Source organism: Alligator sinensis, unplaced genomic scaffold, assembly GCF_000455745.1.
Source record: "Alligator sinensis unplaced genomic scaffold, ASM45574v1 scaffold196_3, whole genome shotgun sequence".
NCBI lineage: Eukaryota > Metazoa > Chordata > Crocodylia > Alligatoridae > Alligator > Alligator sinensis.
The window spans coordinates 1,083,800-1,105,725 of NW_005842264.1; the positions used below are offsets into that span (position 1 = coordinate 1,083,800).

The 21,926-nt window shown below is 44.9% G+C and overlaps 1 protein-coding gene across 5 annotated transcripts in view; it reads left to right on the forward strand.

Moving 5' to 3' along the window:
- SLC25A13 (solute carrier family 25 member 13) overlaps nucleotides 1-21,926 on the forward strand; it is a 143,358-nt gene that overhangs the window by 64,963 nt on the left and 56,469 nt on the right. For 3 of the 5 annotated variants that reach the window (XM_025209014.1, XM_025209016.1, XM_025209015.1), the window contains 2 exons: nucleotides 7,314-7,453; nucleotides 20,742-20,888. In XM_025209014.1, coding sequence (XP_025064799.1) covers nucleotides 7,314-7,453; nucleotides 20,742-20,888 — 287 coding nt within the window. The remainder of the gene's footprint in view (nucleotides 1-7,313; nucleotides 7,454-20,741; nucleotides 20,889-21,926) is intronic. The other 2 variants (XM_025209018.1, XM_025209017.1) reach the window with 1 other exon arrangement.

Consider the following 21,926-nt stretch of genomic DNA (forward strand, 5'->3'; position numbering starts at 1 on the left):
TTTTACCTGCTTCTACTGGAACTGGAAAAAGTTACTTTTAAAATAATATTTTTAAATAAAACTCAAACATCTGACAGATTCCCTTAAAATTGGAGGAGGGTGGGGGGAGAGAGGGAGATAATCAGGCATTTCTGTATTGTGTATTTTGGTCTAATAGGCTGACATTCAAAAACCCAAGCCTGAATTGATTCAAACTTTGCAAGTTAGTTTAACCTGGGTAGACGGAACTGATTTGCAAGTGAATAGGCATTCACTTTTGATTCCGGAAATGAAGCCACATGCCTGCAGTGGCTCAGGCTAGAAGCCAGGGGGCACTAGAGTGAGCCCTTCCTTTCTTTTGGCAGCAGCCACAAGGCTGGAGGGAAGCTGACTTGGGAGGGAGAAGGTGGCGTGGCCGGGGCTTGGCAAACTGCTCAGTATGATTAGGGAGGGGTTTAACCCCTCACCCTGGCCTGGAGGGACCCTAGCCAGGGTGTGCCAGGAGGAGGAGGAGGAGGAACCAGCCCTTCCCAGGTTTGTCCCTAGTGGAGGGGGGAATGGCCAGACACCAGCCATGGCAGTGCCTCCGGTGAAGGGGTATAGGGAGGGGGATTAGGCTCCTCTGTCTCCCCACTCTCTCACAGGCACAGGGACCCCAGCCAGGGTCTGCCTGGCTTTCTGCCCCGCTAACCACTAGTACGATGGTAGCTATGCCAGAGCCAGACGGCATGACACCACCATCCACCTGCCTTGCCCCGGGCTGAGGCTGGGACTGGGGCTAAGAGCCTGAGTCAGGCTGGCCCACGGGTGCCGATGAGAGTGGGTCTGACAGGCTGGCATAGGCTGGGCCGTGGGGGCCGGGCCCTTCCCAGCCAGCTGCAACTGGGGCTGTGGGAACTGTGCACCCGGATTGCTCCTGGCTCCCTACACTCAGACTGGGCTGGATTGTCATGGAGCCACAGCTACAGCAGCTGTGGCATCACCTCCACCCCTGTCACGGAACCGCAGCTGGCTGGGAAGGGTCTGGGCCCTGACCCCGAGGCCTGGCTTGACCCAGATCGGCCCTTCTGTGCCTGCCCGCAGCAGTGCCTTCGGTCAGGCGAAGCGGGTGGATAGAGGGGCTGGCCCAGGCTGGGCCGTTGGGGAGGGCTCTTCCCAGCCAGCTGTGGCTCCATGGCAGCCCAGCTTGGCACACATGGGCAAAGGCTGCCTGGGCAGTGGTGTGGAGGTGACACCATTGCAGCTGCAGGCAGGCACCCTGGCACCCAGACTGGCCAAGCAGGATATGTCCTTTGTGCCCATGGCTGCCCAGGCTGGCTCGGAGGCACCAGCAGGCAATGAGGGCTTGTGTACCTGCTGCCGCTGCTGTTGCACCCTCTGCACGGTGCTTGCTTATCCATCTAGGTACCACATAAGAGACGAGCAGGCACCATGCAGAGGGCATGATGGCAGTGGCTGCGGGCACATGAGCCTCTGTGGTGGGCAGCTCCCTGTCTTTGGGCCAGCCAGTGCCTCCTGAGCTGGCCTGGGCTGCCGTGGGCACGAAGGACTAGTCCCATGCTGTCAGTCCGGCTGCCAAGGCTCCTGCTCACAGCTGCAGCAGCATCGCCACCACGCCACTGCCCAGCCAGCTGCTGCCCATGCACACTGGGCCAGGTTCTCATGGAGCCGCAGCCAGCTGGAAAGGGCCCTGCCCTGATGGCCCGGCCCCACTATCTGCCTGCTTTTCCTGGGGCTGCGGGCACTGCTGAGGGCAGGTGTGGAGGGGCCGGCCCGGGCCACAGGGATAGGTCTCTTCCCAGCTGGCTGTAGCTCCATGACATCCCAACCTGGTCTGTGTGCGGGGAGCTGGAAGCAGTCTGGGCACACAGCTCCAACATCCCCAGCCCAAGCTGCAGCCAGCTGGGAAGTGCCCTGCCCCCAAGCTGCAACTGGCCCAAGCTCCAACATCCCCAGTCCAACCTGCAGCCGGCTGGGAAGTGCCCTGCCCTGGGCTGGCCCCTCTGTATCCGCCCTCAGCAGCACCCATGGGCCAGGCCTGCTCAGCCAGCCTCAGCTTTAGTCTTGGGCAAGGCAGGCAGATGGCATAAATCCCCTCCCTGCCCCTTCACCTTAGGGGACCATGTCAGCCACCATCTGGCCATGCCCCTGCCCCTGCTCCAGCTACAGAGCAGAGGGCCAAGGCCAGCCCTACTCTCTGGACCAGACAGAACAGCATAGCTCAGGGCTGAAAAGCATGTTGGGGCTCTCTAGCTGGAGCAGTGAGGGCTGACTCACTGGCTGGCTTGCTGTGGACTACAAATGCCAGAGGCACCTGGAAACAGGAAGAGGAAGTTATGAGCAACCCAGCAGAGTTCTGCTGCTGTAATTGAGGGCTGGAAATCTCAGACATCTCTGGGGGCAGCAGGAAGAAGAAGTGAACACAGCCCATGCTGGCTACATGCCAGAGAGCTGTGGTCTAGCAACACTTAGCCTGTTCTTTTACAGGTTTCAACCAGTTTCTGATCCCTTAAACCAGTTTATGTGTAATTTCTGTCCCTAACCATAAAAGATATCACCCTAAAAAATCCTTGCTTTGTGTTTTCTAAGAATTTGCCTTTATTTGTATTTAGTTCCATCTACTTTGAGGTAGCTATAAAATCTTCCTTAAGGTTTGAAGCAAAATTTAAAAGCAACTACCTTTTCTTGATCCTGGGTTTAGAAGATTAAGGAAAAGTACTTTCAGAACTGAAGAATAGCTTGCAGTGAATTGTGAATGTTTTGGTACCTTTTGATAAGTAAATTACAATCCAAAACATTATAAATCAGTTCATGGAGCATGCACAGTCTTAGAGTTTTAATCTGACAATAAGGCCTCAAGTAAGTGAACTTGTTCTAGATGTAAGTGATGAGTCTAGTGAAGGAAGAAGGAAAAATTTTAAGATCCAGTCCACTGAGTATGTATAGGAGTTTGCCAACCATGAATAATGGTGAAAAGCAAGTACAGCGTATATGTGAAAAGTCTGGAGCAAAGGGGGATACCATGACTCATATCATCAAGTAATCAGTAACAGCATAGTAGTCAGTCTTCCACTCAGCTAGCAACACCATGTTAATCCAGTGTGTGCACTCTCAGAAAAGCACTTGGTATTAGTTTCAAATATGCATTGTATAACATCACAATATAATTTTGGAGAATTCAGATAGCTCTTATATTTGAATAGCTATAGCAAAAAGCTAAAATATCCTCAAGTGAAGGATAGTTTTATTAATCCAAACTCTTGGGGGAGTACACGTAGGTATGTGCATGCCAATGAGCAATAGGATATAGGCATTACAGTTATTATACATCTTAATTTTAATTCTGTTTGTCTTCTCAGCAGTCTTGCTACAGCTGTTCAACTTTTTTCTGTGGTCTGTAGGCATTTCTAATGTGTCCAGACCTTTATTAATAAGGTGCAGTGCCAATAATTAAGGAATATATTTTTTAACCTAAAAGAAACATTTTTTCTACCTCTTGTTTGTCTCGCCATCTTCTTCAGTTGTAACTGTGGGGGGGCGTTGTATGTTTTTTAGCTTACCTTAGCAGTATATGGTAACTCACCTAAGGTAAAATCCAAATGAAGACAGGGAACTTTGTAGCTTTCACATCTTAGCAAGTTGAAGCATAGAGTACATGGAGTCTAGGTTTTATCTTGATTTGTTTAATATATGAGAAAAAAACTACAGATGGTCTTTGCTTTACTGGTATTTTGCACATATTAGTTATCATCTGTTAACTTGCACACAAATAACGAGCCATTTTTCCTTGTGATGGTGAGGCCTGAGAACTTGACTGAATGAGTTTTTTATTTAAATAGAACATTATGTTCGTATCACATTCAAACAATGCTAGACTCTTGCCTGGAGGGATTTTGGAAAAAGGAAAAGAGGTTTGGTAATATCCTGAGCCTCCCTTCTACTACAAGGGAGACTTATGTAGAAGCTGTGACTGCAGTTGCAGCTAGCAAGGGATATGAGTAGTAAAAAGAAGGGTTTCTCCAAGTATGTTGGTAGCAAGAGGAGAATCAGGGGAAGTGTAGGTCCCTTTTTGAATGGGGGAGGCAACCTTGTGACAGGGTGCAGAAAAGGCTGAAGTGCTCAATGCCTTTTTCGCTTCAGTCTTCACAGGCAAGGTCAGCTCCCAGATTACCGAACCAAGCAGCAGTTTGGGGAGGAGGTGAGCAGCCCTCAGCGGTGAAAGAACAGGTCAGGGACTATTTACAAAAGCTGGACATGTACACTTGTATGGGGCTGGATAGGATGCACCCGAGGGCGCTGAGGAAGTTGGCTGATGAGATTACAGAGCCACTAGCCATAATCTTTGAAAACTCATGGCTATCAGGAGAGGTCTCAGATGATTGGAGAAGGGCAAACATAGTGCCTGTATTTAAGAAAGGGAAAAAGGAGGATCCACAGAACTATATACCAGTCAGTCTGACCGCAGTCCCTGGAAAAATCATAAACTAGATCCTCAAGGAATACATGTCTAAGCACCTGGAGGAGAAAAAGGTGATTACTGATTAGAAACAGTCAGCATGGATTCACCAAGGGCAAGTCATGCCTGATCAACCTGATTGCCTCCTATGATGAGATGGCTGACTCTGTGGATATAGGCAGATCAGTGGATGTGGTGTACCTTGATTTTGAGCAAGGCTTTTGATAGTCTCCCATAACATTCTCGTAGGCAAGCTAAGGAAGTCTGGGCTGGATGAATGAACTGTATGGTTGAGAGAAAACTGACCGAAGCAGGCTCGATGTCTAGTTGGCAGCCGGTATCAAGTGGAGTGCCTCAGGGGTTAGTCCTGGGGCCAGTTTTGTTCAATGTCTTCATCAGTGACCTGGCAAATGGCATATAGTGCACCCTTAGTAAGTTTGCAGATGACATCAAGGTGTGGGGAGTAGTAGATACACTGGAGGGTAGGGCTAGGGTTCAGAGTGACCTAGACGCATTGGAGGATTGGGCCAAAAGGAATCTCATAAGGGTTCAACAAGGATATGTGCAAAATCCTGCACTTAGGACGGAACAATCCCGTGCATCAGTACAGGCCGGGGACTGACTGGCTGGGCAGCAGCTCTGCAGAAAAGGACCTGGGGGTTACATTGGACAATAAGATGAATATAAGCCATCAGTGTGCCCTTGCTGCCAAGAAGGCTAATGGCATACTGGGCTGCATTGGTAGGTGTGTCGCCAGTAGGTCAAGGGAAGTGCTTGTTCCCCTCTATTCAGCACTGGTGAGGCTACATCTGGAGTACTGTGTTCAATTTTGGGCCCCCCCACTACACAAAGGGTAAGATCAAATAGGAGAGAGTCTAGTGGAGGGCAGCAAAAATGATGAGAGAGCTGGGGCACGTGACTTATACAGAAAGGCTGAGGGAACTGGGCTTGTTTAGTTTGGAGAAGAGGAGACTGAGAGGGGATTTAATAGCAGCCTTCAAGTGCCTGAAGGGCGGTTCGAAAGAGGATGGAGCTAGACTGTTCTCAGTGGTGGCAGATGACAGAACAATGAGGAATGGTCTCAGGTTGCAGCAAGGGAAGTTTAAGTTAGATATTAGGAAGAATGTTCTCACTAGGAGGGTAATAAAACACTGGAACAGGTTACCCAGAGAGGTGGTGGAAGCTCCATCCTTGGAGGTTTTTAGAGCCTTGGCTGGGATGATCTAGTTGGGGATGGTCCTGCTTTGAGCAGGGGGTTGGACTAGATGTGACCTCCTGAAATCCCTTCCCACCCTAACTTTCCATGATTCTATGACTGTTTTGAGAATAACTTCATTCTTTTGGAAGATCAGATGTGGTTCTTTACAGGAGTGAGCTATGCCTTCAGCTTGCCTGGCAGAAGAAGGCACAGCATTTTGAAAGCGGAAGTCTAGGTTCAGTAAAAAGACTTATAAAGGTAATCTCCATTGTGAGACTAAGGCACAGTTCTGTTTTAGATGGGAAAGAGCCCTAATAAAATATATTTGCTAAAGAGAGGAAACTTCATTTTCAGTCTATCTACTTTTCCTCTGGGTGGCCCAGGAGCAGAATTTTATACTTGGAGTGTTCTAGCTGACAATCCAAGCCTGTTCATCAAAGAGCTTGAAGACTGAGGTAAGCATCTTGCTACCCTAGGGATAGATTTGCTTAAGTATTACTGGGAAAACTCTTCTTATAGAAGTTACAGACTTTAGAAGTGACATGATCTAGTCATGAGGTCTCAGTGACCATATTTCAAAACTCAGTATTATTCATTAGTGTCTGCTTTGCAGTATTCAGGCTAATGTGTTCTCTCTTTACTACTTAGCTTACAATGGGATGCAATACAGGGATCTTCAGAGGGATGGAAAAGTGGTCTGTAGTGGAGCTGCTCCTTTAGAACCTTGTTGAAGGCCACTGTTGCCAGTCACAGAAGGTGAAGGACACTGGAAGCTGAAAGGACCTCAAAAGCTGTGACATGGGAAATACTTTTGCTCTGTACCCTTGATTCAGAAAAGCTGTCTCTTCTGCCAGGTGGGAGGGTGTGCCATGAAGACTTGAGAAGACACTTCCCCACATACACACACGTCTGCTCAGAGCTCTGCTGTTGTCCTTAGCTAGTTGTCTACTACCCTTACGTTCGCTGTATTTATCATTCCTTTACCCCATTTCTAAATTAATCTTAGATACTGTGTGCTGTCCAAAAGAGCCCTTCAATTCTCTGTAAGATACCTACATACTAAGGCTTAATAGGTTTACTTATAGTAGTGAGCAGTAGTGTACCTGGTAGTCAATGGGTGTACAATCAGTTGTTAAATACTTTTACATTCAAATTAACATTTTTAATAGGAAATATGAGATTTCAAAAATGAATGTAATCTTTTAAAATTTGTGGATATGCCTATAATCTGGAGAATGAGTATTGAATAAATCTTGAAATACTGGTATTTTTATAGTTATAGTTCTTTGAAAGTAGACTAATAATACAAATGAGTGAACTGTAGATGCATCAAAAACAGCAACCCCGATCTTTATTATTAACAGCTTCAAGAGCTTTCATTAAAAACATGTTTACTAAAATGCAATGGTTTGAAATGCTTAGCTACCTTTATTAAACTTTGTCAGTGTGTTTATTATTAAACAGTTTCTTTGGGATCTTGTTTCATGAAGCATTTGATTTGAAAACTGAGGCTATTTAAGGTTTTTCTACTGTTATAAAATTTAAAAAATCTAGGCTTGTTAATACATTGTAGGGTAACTTTTGATGTAAGCAGTATTATGTTCCTGTTAAAAAGTGGTGTTCTTTTCCTTACATGTGCATGTGTTCCTATTTTTAATTGACACTTTTTTCTTTTTCCAGAGGATGTTAAGCAAGTTTTTGGCCAGACCACAATTCATCAGCATATTCCATTTAACTGGAATTCTGAGTTTGTGCAGCTGCATTTTGGAAAAGATCGAAAAAGACACCTAACATATGCAGAGTTCACCCAGTTTTTACTGGTGAGTCCGGGGTGATAAAGCTTGTCATGAGTAATAAGCAGGGATCCTGGTTTTCCCTGATTAAAAAAAAAAAAAAAAAAATCACAAATTCTCTGATTTAAAAAAAAAAAAAAAAAAAGAGCACATTCTCTGATTAACAGGAAAGTATCTTCACTTCCCCCCACAACCCCTGCCACCCAGAGAGGGCCCGAGCTGCCCGGGCTATGGAACCAGGGACCCAGGTCCACAGCCCCCTGCCAGGAGGTAGCAGCTGCTGCAGTGAAGTGGACCCCAGCTTCCTGCCCCCGCTGCAGGCTCTGGCGGGGGTGAGGTCGGCTCCCTGCTGCTGCATGTATTCCTGGGGGGAAGTGGGGACCCGTGATCACCAGATCTGGGTGTAGGGCGGGGGTGGGCTGCCCACTGCAGGCTCAGGCTCCTGCCCTGCTGCCCTCCCCCAGGGCCTCTGCAGCCCAGCATGTGTGACCCAGCGCTGCAGGGCACAGTGGAGCTATGCAGGAAAGCAGTTTGCCACTATGAGAGGAGGTTAGATAAGCATCTAGCTGGGGTCATCTGAACCCAGCCCTCTTTCCTGCCTATGCAGGGGGTCGGACTCAGTGATCTATTGAGGTCCCTTCCGACCCTAGCATCTATGAATCCATGAGCCCCACACTGCTCTGGTGACATGTCCCCTGCATGCAATGTGGGGCGCAACTCTGCGCCACCGTCACTGTTGCTGCCATGTGCAAAGAGCAGCGCAGGGCTCACAGCAGTCAGCAGCTTCCTCGTGTGGTCCCACTGTGCCCTGCTGTGCCAGGTCACACTTACTGGGCTGCAGATGCCCTGGGGGAAGGCAGCAGGGTGGGAGCCTGAGCCCTCAGCAGGTAGCCTGCCCCCACCCCTGGCCTGCACACAGATCTGGGGTGCATGGGTCCCCACTACTCCCCACATGAGTACGTGCAGTGGCAGGACACTGGCTCCAACCCTCCGCCCCCTTGACAAGCCACCTGCAGCCCTGTCCTGCCCCCTAGCAGGGCACTTTGATTAGGGAGGGGATCCTAGCCCAGCAGGGAATTGATAACTCAGTGTTTATCACGCCATTAAGAAACAACAGACGGATGTTACCAGCTACCTGTTGATTCTGCTTTTGTCCTGTTTGCCATAGCACGGACCAGAGCTGGCATGTGGTCTGCTAGCTAATGCTGAGAGGTATCTGTGTAAGGCAGAGGGGATGGCAGAATTTCTGCTCAGAGGGGATGGGGTGGAACAGATGCCTGCAGTCTCTGCTGAAGCTGCAGCCCGGGGGTAGGAGGGGGGGGCCAGTCTTGCTGCAGAGCAGAGAGCATGCCAGGATGCTGGAGAGTCTGATTTAACCTAAACCAGCAAGGGATCTGGGACAGGCAATGTATAACCTGATTTGACTTGAGTTAAGTTTGATTCTACATTCAGCCAGGTTTATCTCAAACAGGTTTCAGCCATTCTCAAACTGATTTATATGCACTGAACATTTGTTCTGTTACGCATTTAAACCAGTTTCTGATCATTTAAACCGGTTTATGTGTAATGTCTGTCCCTAGCCCGTACAACTGTCAAGGCTGGATTTCAGTATTTGTTTCAATAGTGACATCCTTGTGGTAAAATTGCCAGCTCTTGGTAGCTTTTACCTTTCTCTTTGGCAATTTTTGAATGAAACATGACTGTGTTTTTACTTAGTGGGGTCTGTTCCATTGTTTCACTTTAATCGTTGACATACGAGATGGAAAGCTTAGACAAAACTGTCAACAGGGAAGTCAAAGGATGTTAAATAATGTTTTTGCTAAATATGGTAAATGTTGAGCTCACTTGCCAAACTGGCTTAAAGAAATGCTTCTTTTGATTATATATGTTTTGATTTCAGTGGTAAACTACAGTAATGATATTACTTCTGTTGCAAACTTCCAAGTAGAATGTGTTGTTTTCTTGTTACCCCACTGAATGCTGCCAAACATGTTTTTAGTTCATGTTGCTGCGGCAAGGCAGGCATAGAATCATAGAAAATGAGGGTTGGACAGGACCTCCGGAGGTCTTCTAGTCCAGCCCCCTGCTCAAAGCAGGACCATCTCCAACTAGATCATCCCAGCCAAAGCTTTGTCTAGCCAGGTTTTGAAAACCTCCAAGGATGGAGCTTCCACCACCTCTCTGCGTAACCTATTCCAGTGTTTTACTACCTTCCTAGTGGAAAAAAATCTACCTAATATCTAACCTAAACTCCCCTTGCTGTAACTTGAGACCATTGCTCACTGTTCTGTTATCTGCCACCAGAGCCGACCTGAGTAGAGTGTGGGGCCCAGGGCAAATCAGCCTGTGCGGGGCCCCGCCCCTGCTCTGATCCCACATGTCCTGGACCTGAAGAAGCTGCCACTGCCATCGGTGGTGGCAGGGGTGGGGGGTAGCAAGTGGCTGGATGCAAAGCTGATGGCGCGGATTCACTGTGGCCATTCCACCCAGCTCCACGGAGCCCCCCAAAGCACGGGGCCCACAGCGGTCACCCCAGTTTCCCCCCCACCCCCCCGGGACGGCCATGTCTGCCACCACTGAGAACAGTTTCATAGTTGGTAGGGCTGGCCCATCCTCTGGACCCGCTCCAAGTTGTCCACATCCCTCCCGAAGTGTGGTGCCCAGAACTGCGGCCTGACCAGTGCTGCATAGAGGGGGAGGATCACTCTAGCTGTGAAGAAGTTCTTCCTAATGTCCAGTCTAAATCTGCTCTGTGCTAGCTTATGGCCATTATTTCTTGTGACCCCCAGGGGCGCCTAGGTGAGTAGAGTCTCACCAATTCCCTTCTTCCCCCCTCCCATGATGAATTTATAGGCAGCCACAAGGTTGCCTCTCAATCTTCTCTTGTGGAGGCTGAAGAGGTCCAAGTGCCCTAGTCTCTCCCTGTAGGGCTTGGCCTGCAAGCCCTTAACCATACAAGTGGCCCTTCTCTGGATCCTCTCCAGGTTCTCCACATCCCTCTTGAAGTGTGGTGCCCAAAACGGCACATAGTATTCCAACTGCAGTCTGACCAGTGCCCGATAGAGGGGAAGTTTCACCTCCTTGGTTCTGTTTGTCATGCATCTGCTTCAGCCTCTCCTGATAAATCATGTTCCTCCAGCCTCTCCTCATAAATCATGTTCCCCACCATTTTTGTTGCCCTCTGCTGGACTCTTTCCAATTTGTCCACATCCTTTGTGTAGTAGGGGGGCCAAAATTGAACACAGTACTCCAGATGTGACCCCACAAGTGCTGAATAGAGGGAAATAAGCACTTCCCTTGACCTGCTGGCAACACTCCTAGTAATGCAGTCCAGTATGCCATTAGCCTTCTTTGCAACAAGGGCACATTGTTGGCTCATTCAGCTTATTGTCCACTATAACCCCCAGGTCCTTTTATGTAGAGCTGCTGCCCAGACATTCATCCCCAGCCTGTACTGGTACATGCACTTCCATCTTAAGTGCAAGACTTTGCGCTTGTCCTTGTGAAACCTTATGAGGTTTCTTTTGGCCCAATCCTCCAATTTGTCTAGGTCACTCTGAATCCTAGCCCTATCCTCCACTGTATCTACTATTCCCCATAGCTTGGTGCCATCTGCAAACTTGCTGAGGGTGCACTCTATGCCACCTTCTAGGTCATTGATGAAAACATTGAACAAAACCAGGTCTAGGACCAACCCCTAGGGCACTCTACTTGATATCAGCTCCCAACTAGACATCAAGCCATTGATTATTACCCTCTAAGCCTGATGCTCCAGCCAGTTTTCTATTCATCTTACAGTCCATTCATCCAGCCCATACTTCCTTAGCTTACCTGTGAGAATGTTGTGGGAGACCATATCTAAAGCCTTGCCAAAATCAAGGTATAACACAATGCACTGGTCTCTCTGCATCCACAGAGCAAGTCACCTCGTCATAGAAGGCAATCAGATTAGTCAGGTATGACTTGCCTTTGGTGAATCCATGCTAACTGTTCCTCTCCTTCCTCTCCTCCAAGTGCCTAGAAATGTATCCCCTTGAAATGATTTTGCCAGGGACTGAGTCCCTGGAAAAGCAGTTTTTGTGCCCTAGACAGCAGCAGTGGCTGGACTGGCAAAAGCAGCTACCACCATTATTGTCCTTTTAAATCAGGGCCCAGGACTGGTGTCCTCCTCAACTACCCCTAGTTTACACTACTGTTGTGTTGCACGGAGAATAGATAAGCTTTCTCTTTTCAAGGGAATCCCTTTTGTGTCCATAGTTTTGGGTGTTCTGCTACTTAAAGAAAAGTCTACAAATAGCAAATCAAAGAGTGGTTACTTCTTATTTCAAATGGTACTAGTAAAAATAGTTACCATCAGGAAGAAAGTAATAGGTAAAAAAGCAAGACATCTGCATGTCATGATTGTGTCCTTTTTAATGCATTGAGTGCCAATATGATATTTTTACACAAGAGTTTTAAGGCAAGAACCTATTATAAGACTGCAGGATTTTTTTTCTTTTTTATTTACACAAGGATGTTAGTTCACAGTAGGAGGTAGTATCATTTTGATGAGGAATAATTAAGGTAATGCTATTGAGACAAATGCTTCAAATTGACTTTGTGGAGCAGAGCCTAATTAACTCTTTGTCTGAAGAGGGGGTAGAATATCATAAGTGCAATCATATTCTGTTGCATACCACCAGTCCTACTTAATTTGCCTGCTTATTTGGAGTTGTGAGGCAAAACTCAAATTTTGGTAAAGTTTAGATGGAACTCATAAGGAGATGTGGAGTCTCATTTTGGAGTTACCAGTGCAAATCCTTCCTGGCTCTACAGTGATCAGGTCCATTTCACATAGAAAAAAATTCACAATTTCCATAAAATAGTTCTCATTTGTACTTGAAGTGTCTGATTCCTAGAGATCACATGTTTCCATCACAAATACCATCGTGGTCAGTTTCTCTTCCCCTCAGTGGTGCCACAGGATCTGGCCCATCCCCTCCTACCCCTCCAGCTGCAAACGTGCCCTGAGCTCAGGGCGGTGCAAGGCCGGCTGGGGTCAGGGTTGGTTGCTTTACAACCAGAACCCAAGTAAGCAGCCCAAGGTGCCTGCAGCCGGTGACTGATGCCACCGACTGCTGCTGGAGACTTTCAGGCAGGCAGCCGTCATTACCTGGGATTTGAAAGGGCTCCACAATCTGGATGGAAGTGTCTGGTGGGCCGAATCTGGCCCATGGGCCAGATTTTGCCCACCCTTGCCCTGAAGTGTACTTGCATGAAAGAAAAGTACAGACAGGAGTAAATTATTCATTACCCTACTTCCATTGCTTGATTTTTATCACTGATTCTTATTATTCAGAACCCTGCTCCTCTCTCCCCTGTAATGGAAATAGATTATTTAGTAATTTGCTATTTCAGGTTTATCAGAATTTAGAAAAGTTGCCCACATCTTAAACTTCAGCCCCATTTCCAAGTCATGTATGACCTACTCCTGTTCTTTTGCATGTGGCTGCTTTTTTAGCTTTTTTTTAATCATTCCTTAAAAAATAGAAATTTGCACCGGACACCAGTTCTACAAACAACCTCTATTTCTCCTTTTCTGTCAAAATATTCACTTTCTCTTTTCTTGGTATCTTTATTTTTCTTACCTCTCATTCCTTTCCTTTCATCTTCAGTTTTGTCATTTACAATCCAATCAGGTAAGGGAGGCTGGAAAACAAAAATTCTGTTTTGTGAAAAAGTCAAGGTTTAGTCATCTATTTTGGTTCAGCTGAAACAAAGGCCTTTCAAATTTTGTTTATGTTAAAAAGTAAGTGTGATAGGATCACCCAGGATGATCAGTAGGCTCATGGCTAAGATACTTGCATGGGGTTTGGGAAAGTCAGGTTTAAGGCCTCAGTCCAAACCAGGCAGAGCAGGTTTTAGACTCGATTTTCCCTCATCTCAGGTGCCACCTGTAATCTAAAGGGTATTAACTCTTCTGTGGCAGGCACTTGTTTCATCTTGGTCAAAAATTCTATCATGGACCTGATGATTTTTTTCAGGGAGGGTTTTTGACCAGCCCTTCTGAAAAAAATGTGCCCCCCTGTCTACTCCCATTTCTTCCTCCTTCCCCTTTACAAGCCTCCAGCCTTGTCTGAACCTTCACCAGCCAACTGTTCTGGTCTGGGGACCACAGCAGAGGCTCTGAGCTTTCTTCAGTTTTTTGCTTTTCAGTCATTTTAGCAGGACAAAGCTAAAATTGCTCTTAAAAATAAGCAGTATTCCTTTGGGGAAGTGGCGAGGCAGCTGCTGAAGGTACACTCAGCTTTGTTGGAGGGCACAGGGGGACTCTCCTTGTTCTAGGATTTTTATTGAAACTGACAAATGCCCAATTTCACTACAGTCTGCCAGGATGCTGGGGCAATCATAATAAACTGGTACATGTAGTCACACAGTTCATGTAGCTATAAATCACTGAAGCGGATGAACTTCATTACTGCCCTCTGCCTTACAGCATTACATTATGGATGCTGAAGTTTCAGCAGAAACTACTCTCAACATAAACTCGAGAAATACTATTTACATGTATAAAAATCTTTCTTTGAATTTTGTAACCTGTGATATTCAGCTTTTCCCTCTGACATTTTCTCTGTGCGCAAGTCATTCTTCTTGTTCTCAAGTCTAGACCTTGGACCTTAGGCAGCAGGAGACCATAGTGGATACTGAGTTACCGCCTTACATTCCTGATGTGTGAATGCTCCTTCTATTGCTCTTAACTTGGACCATATGAGTTGTGTAATACACTTTAGGTACTGCTTTGTAGGCACAACCCCACTTGTTCTTTTAATGAAATAATCCAAAGAAATTAAAAGGAATCCCTTTTGCTTGTCATCTACTGACTCCTATTACTGTATAAGGTACACTTCTGATTTCTTACATATTCGTTTTCTGTAATAGTAGCTAAATTAATTGTTGCTTCTGACACACTGAAGCTAGATGACAATGTAACAAGTTTCATTTATGTGCAAGAGCTGAGATCTGTTCTTGGTTTAAACAAAAGTGCTTCTTGTGCGAGAGAGTACTTCTACCTGTATTCACTTTTAAACTAAATTGGCTACTGATAGTCCCCACATTGCAGCATGGAGTTTGGAGTAGGCTAATTTCTCCTGCTTTTCATTTAGCTAGCTTGAAGTTAGTTTGAGGAGGTCTGTACTATACTGCAGATGCTTCTGTGACTGCATAGTTCAGAAGTGCTTGAAGTCTGTAACCATTTAAGCAGAACAATATCAAAAACCACCCAGAGTATAATACTGATTTATGAATCAGATTTTGTATTCACTTGTGTATAGGTCTGTTAAATAAATTTACACATTAACTGGGATTTTGCTTGGTTCTGGCATGCTACTTGATGAGGTAATAATTCCTGTAAATGAGACCTCACAATCTGCTGTGGTGGAAAGGTTTGTGTTGCATCAAATGAATGCTGATCAGTTGGAAATATCAGTCGTAGCTGAACCTAAATCATCACATAAAGTGGAAAATGAATGACATTTTTAATGAGCTGTAGGGGAAAGCTGAAGTTACTGAAATCCCACCTAAATTTTTTTTTAAAACTGGTGCCAGAGTGCTTGCTATCATGTGCAAATTAATTTTGCAGGGTGTATCTACACATTCAATTAAGGTGACACGATAAACTCCAGAGCTGTTTCATCTGGAGAACACTGCTCCCAGTTGCAGCATCTGTACACATGCCTGGGTCAGCAGCAGTTTGAGCTGGGGTGGAACAACAGAGGGACTGGCTGGGTGGCACCAGGCAGCGGAAGGGCTGTTTGGAGCACGAGAGGACAAGTATGTAGCTGTGCAGCAGGCAGCCCCCACACTTTGGCACCCTTGTGCCCCAGCCAGGCCCTATCACTGTCTACACATGTGGTTTGGTGGAGTAAGTAACTGCACCGTAAGATAGGACAGTACTGTCTATATTATGGTGGAGTTAATTTACTGCGCCCTTATACTGGAACATATGTAGACAGTGATGCTTTACTGCAGAGCTAATTACAGGGTTCCCTCACTTTATGCTGGTTCTGTATGTGTGAATTCGCTCTTGTGCAGTGACCCTTTTTATACCAAAAATTCATTATATGTGAGGTAAATTCACTCTTATATGATCAGTGTGGTGGAAGCCCACAGTCAGCTGCTTTGTGCAGTGTGTTGTGGGATTGGCACATGCCAAAATATAGTCTCCTATGTGTATCTGTGCTCCTGGCTCGTTGTCTGCATCATGTGTTTCTGTAGTTGCCATCCCCATTATGATAGTGCCCTATGCTTGTGGGTACTGTTGCTGAGTACCAAAATTGTCTTGTAAAAGTGGTAGCAATGGGTCTGGGGTCAGTACAGTCGAGGTCTTGGAATGTATCCCTATTTGTTACATTGTAAAGTGGGTTCCCTTTATGCAAATTCGAGTTATGCGCTGTTTTCCAGGAACACGTGCAGCAGAAAGCGAGAGAAACCTGTAGTCAACTACATAGTAAAGCGCACATGTAGATGCACCCCATAAAGACTTAAAGAATTTCAGGCTCCAACTATCAAGGGATAAGGTTATTTTTAAAGTTATGCATAGGGACTACGGAAATCCTAATTTAAGGAATGTTTGAGATGTGGGGGGTATTTTTATATTGAGAAGCAATTCAGTTTGTTTTTCCTATAAAGTAGTTTTTAAGCATATTTTGTTTACTTAGGCAGTCTTTCTTTTGAAAGATGGAGGAAATGCTTATCAGCCGAATTAAACAGCAACATTTATCTGCAAACCAAGTTTATTTACAATTTGCATATCTGAATCTTCAAGAAATGGACCATTTCACTTTTTTTGTTTAAAAAGTGGCATTTTTGACACTGGCTGCCTGTGTAACACTGGCAGTGACACAAATAGCACATCACTTTCAGACTAATTGCTAGCAGCTACTGAGAATCATTTTGAGATGTATTTAGTCATGCTGTGAAATGTCTTAACTTTCTGACTTCAAGATGGCTAGAATAGGTAGCCTTTCTTTTAAACTGAACACTCTAGGATTTTATTACTTTGTTACTCAGTATACTGACATTACAAAAGGGTTTTTCATGTGATGGAGTTTATATGACAATTTTGGCTTTCCAAGACCTTAATTTTATTACATAAGAATTGCCCATATTTACTTTTATGTCCTCTGTTTGTTTTGCTCATATTTTTGGAGACTAATTGACAGAAGGTAATTACTATTTCTACTTCATGTAACTAAGAAAGTAGATCATGCTCAGTGCATCTCAAAATAGCACCATAGGAACTTAGTTAAAACGCTTTCAGTGAGGATTGTATGTTTGGAATAGGTTTGTTTTTGTTTTGTTTTGTTTTGTCCCAGGTTTTGAGAATGTATTAAAAGCATTTAGAGTTATTAAAATCTGTGGGTGGGGAAAAACCTTTAAGAATCTAGACCTTTGTCCTTGGGTCTCAGTATGTTTTCAGATCAAGAACTGGATCTTCATGGTTCATATAATAAACCATAAGTGTATTTTTGCTTTTCTATACTTATAATCCTTCCAGCCAGGACTGGCATCAGTATGAAGCAAGGTGATGACAGTTTGTGTGTTTAGTTTTCTACTGTTGCAAGTTACTTAGCCTGGTTAAAAGATCTCTAGTTATATGTATATTGGGCAGATTCAATTGAAGCAACATTGGCAAGATGTAAGGATGGGGATAAATCAGATTGTAGTCAAGGCCACTAAAGCACTTGGAAACCAACAAGAAACAGGGCTTTCTAAAATATGGCCTTTGGGTCTCATTGCATCTTGCATTTCCAGTTCCCTTGGTGGGTTTAATGCCAAACCAAGGTTAAGCTACAAAACTATCTTAGGCCCCTGGCAGGCGTTATACTTAAGATGCAATTAACCTGTTCATCACATCTTAAACACCAATCAGGCCAGATGTTTAGGCAGTTAATGTCACCACAACATATGAACCAGCCACACACAATTTTCTGGCTGTTTTCTGTTGTACCTTAAGTTGAATGTGTGGCAGGATGCCCCGCTGTGCAGCCTGATGCCAGTTACATAGTGGGGTTTAGTTAACAGCTCCTCCAGCCAGAGGACCACACAGGGGTCTCCACCAGGCAGCTCGGTGGGATCCTAGGCCTGGGCCCCACAATCGTCCGGTTGTTGGTCTGAGCCCCAGGATGACCCCACTGGAGTCTGGGACTGGGACTGAGACTGACAGCCAGTTGATTGTCAGTCACAGACCTGGAACTGCCAGTTCAGCAGGCACTCGGCTTTCAGCTTACTGGTGCAGGAAGAGTTTGAGATTATCACTGGCAAGTAGTAATTGCATAAGTGGGGTCTGATTCCCCAATCCCAAAACCAAGTGTTGATCCATGCATATGTGGGAACAGTTCCTATTGCACCATTAAATGAGCGTGTGCCATCATTTTTTATAACTTGACTAAAAAATCTCTACAAAAATTGTTACAATAATGAACTTGCTTACAATCAGAAAGCAAGGAAGTGTAGCACAAAAGGTTGGAAACATGTCCTACATGTTTACTGCTCTACCTTGGTATTACCATGTTTATGACTGGCCCTCCTGATTTTTTGCTGAAATGCAGTGATTCCAAAGTAGTTTGAATTTAGAAATGGAGACTTCTAATGTTTGAGTGTTCATTTTGATACTAAATGTATTTTTCCATGGTACTTCTGCCAGTGCAACAGAGGGATAAGCATGTATATGTCCCTTCCCTTCCTGTCAGAGGATGATCAGCATTTACTAAGCCAAGTGCAAGTTGACTCCTTAAGTTGCTGCTTGTCTCAAACTGACAAGTCTTGTGTTCTTGAACTTCTTCCTTCTTAGACCTCCTGAAAACTGCTTCCTTCAAAATTTATTAAACTAAATGGAATTATAATCATGGCCCAGGTGAAGCAAGAACTTATGTGGCCGGATTCAACCAGAGAGCATGTTATTACTAAATTGCAACACCTCCACATAGTGGGTTGTAATGCAATGGAAATGTGACAGACCTGGAGTTGTAACAACTCAAATGCAATGACTAAGATAGTATAACTCACATAAAACATCTCTCCTTTAAAGCTGAATTTTTAAATAATCCAGTGGGCGAATAAGAGCATTGAAACATATATCAGTCTTTTCTTTGTGCAATGTGCTTAATATGCTTTGGAATGTTGATGGCACCAAGTAAATTTTAAAATGTCAATTAAAAATTAAACTAAAATTTTCTTAAGAAGGCAGGAGCCTGAGCTCGCTTTCTCCTTCTCCCCCACCCCCTTCATCCCCCCCCTCTTTCAGGTTTGCATGGCATCACAGATATTGAACTTGCCTTTTGCCCTTCATTCCATACCCCATTGAATGCTGGTGTTGCGTATGAAATGAATATTGATTTCCTCTACTTATCATTGAAGACTGCATTTTGCCCGGTAGTATGATTGCGATTCTTGATTAGTACAAGTCTCAGTTTAATTTGACTTTTAAGATTTTTTTTAAAAAATGTAAATGGTGGAAATAATAGCATAATGTCTTTGTCTTTCCTAAGACATGTTTACTACATCTGAAAGCACTCGGTCTTACTCAGTTTTTCTTTGTTTTCCAAGTTCTTATGTAGGTATAATTGCGGGTATGGGCTAAAAGTAAGCAATGTTTCCAGGGAAAAGAAATTTTAATGTGATTCAAAACTAGAAGGGATGGCATACTGAAATATCTGCTTTTTTCCTACTTCCCTCTGAAAGGAATTGATCCTGAACATGGAAATCTTTAACATTCTGTGCTCATGATTTCATACAAAATTAGGCCAAAAATAAATAGCTAACTTTGACATCATCCAGTTCTGTGGTTTCATACATGTAGGTTTGGATTTTGAGTGGTATAGTCTTAAAACCTCACTACCTTCACTGAATGATGATGAGAGTCAACCTCTGTTAGGTAGGGACATAGTCATTTGCAGATTATAACATTTTGGGACTGATTTATGTGTTCTTCCTCTGCCTTCCCTGTATTGGTGTGTTTGAATCTCAAATTATGAAAGTATGAGCTAATACTATCAGATAAGTTGAGAACTATATCTCTACCTACTCTTAGCACTGAGGTTATTCCTGTACTTGTCATTAGGATGACCCTAACATTGAACATAAAGATTACCATTTATACTTTAAACCCCCTGAGCTTAATTCCTGGCAGTAGTTCAGCCTGCTCTGCTGAACGTGCGCGTACAAGGTCGATTCCACCTCACTCACCCCTCCCAGCCTTCTCTTTCTGCAGCTTGTTCGTAACCTACCCAGGTATACAGCCCTTGAGCAGGGGAGGTCTGTTACCAGCCATCCTCCCTTTCCCCCCAACCCAGTTCCCTGTTATAGCTGTTTATACCCCATTGTGTCTCCCTACACTTTGTAAGCAGAGAAAAGCCCTAGAAGAGAAACGAGTACGATTAGATCTGTCAACTTCAAGGGCTCTTCGTAGCATATAAATAGCTGTCGCAGATCTTGCTGCTTTTGAAGGGAAACTCTGCCTCAGGACTTTCCGAGCCTTATTTGATCTCCCTCTTCAAATGAATCCCTAAAGCCAGTCCTGGCATGTTTTCTAGAGGGACAAGCTTCTGGCTTTGAAACGGTCTCTTAGTTTTCCCTGGCTTCTCCAGCTATGTATAGCAGCCCTGCCTCAGAGAATTCCTTCTAAACTCAGTTTTATATGACACTTGTAGACTCAGTAAAATACACAGATGAGAGCCCAACTGCATTGGCATATTAACTGTGTCATTAATAGTGTAACCTAATGCACAGACTTTGAGCTTACTATATTTTATTCAAATCTAAGATGACCCTGTATTTAACACAATCCCCTAATAATTAGATTATGTATATAGAAAAATTTCAATTTTGTTATAATCTTCCAAGTATGGAATCTAATTCTTGGAAGGTTGTTCTAAATTTGTGTCCCATTTCCTCCTCCTCCCACCCCAACTGCTATAGTCCACTGATTCCAGTGTTTGGGGAATCAGGCAGCCGCCCCTCTGCCGTCTGATTTTGCACAGAAATCTAAAATGAGGGGCTTTTCCCCCCATGCTGATTGAGGGGAGAAAACCTCATCTTAGATTCAATTAAATATAGGGTTTTTTTTAACCTATCAAATACATTAGTAAATGACTTAATTGTCACAGCTGGGAATAGTTGAATGATAATACATGTAGAACTCTGCTCACATCCATCCATGGAGACATGGTAGACTGAGATGTGCTATGGAATTGACCTATGGCTTGCCCATTCATGAAATACAGAAATAGCAGAATATAAAGAAGTTACAATTAAATTTGTTTTCATGTGTTTTCAGGAGATACAGTTGGAACATGCGAAACAAGCATTTGTGCAGCGAGACAATGCTCAAGCTGGAAGAGTCACTGCTATGGACTTCAGGGATATTTTGGTTACTATCCGGCCACATATGTTGACACCATTTGTAGAAGAATGTCTAGTAGCTGTAAGTTCTGCATGGCTTATTTTTAATGCGGTAGTATCCAGGAGCTGCAACAAAATCAGAGCTCCATTTTGCAAGGCACTGGACAAACATGCACCAAGAGATGACTCCCTTTCCTATGCATCTATTTGCACCCTGTGCCCATCACCCAGACTCAGAATACAAGAACCAAGTTGGATTAAAATATATAATAACCCACATTATAGACTCTCTTCTTAAGATGAGATCTTCAGAGATCCCACTAGGACTTCCTTGTGCAGGATTTCAAGCAAAGAAATGGGCCTTATTAATGGCTGACAAATTTCAGCTTTATTGGACTAACATATTATTTCAGAATGTTATTCCAGGAAGTCATTGTCTCCTTCCTGAGTAGTTTCATAGTTGGTAGGGTTGGAAGGAACCTGAGCAGATCATCAAGTCCGACCCCCTGCCATGGCAGGAAAAAGTACTGGGGTCAAACGACCCCAGCGAGGTGTTCATCTAACCTCCTCTTAAAGACCCCCCAGGGTAGGAGCCAGCACCACTTTGCTTGGAAGTTGGTTCCAGGTCCTAGCCACCCTGACAGTGAAGTAGCGCCTCCTAATGTCTAGTCTGAATCTACCCTCTGCCAGCTTGTGACCGTTATTTCTAGTCACTCCTGGTAGTGCTCAGGGGAACAGGGACTCCCCCAATGCCTGTTGGTCCCCTATGATTAGTTTGTAATAGGCCACTAGATCCCCCCTCAGCCTTCTCTTGTGGAGGCTGAACAGGTTCAGGTCCCTCAGCCTCTCCTCAGAGGGCCTGCCCTGCTGCCCCCTGTCATGCAGGTGGCCCTCCTCTGAACCCTTTCAATGCTGTCCACATCTCTCCTGAAGTGCGGTGCCCAGAACTGGACGCAGTACTTCCAACTGCGGCCTGACCAGTGTCGCATAGAGGGGGAGGATCACCTCCTTGGACCTGCTCGAGATGCATCTGTGGATGCATGACAAGGTGCGGTTGGCCTTCCTGTCCGCGTCCCCACACTGTCGGCCCATGTTCATCTTGGAATCAATAATGATTCCA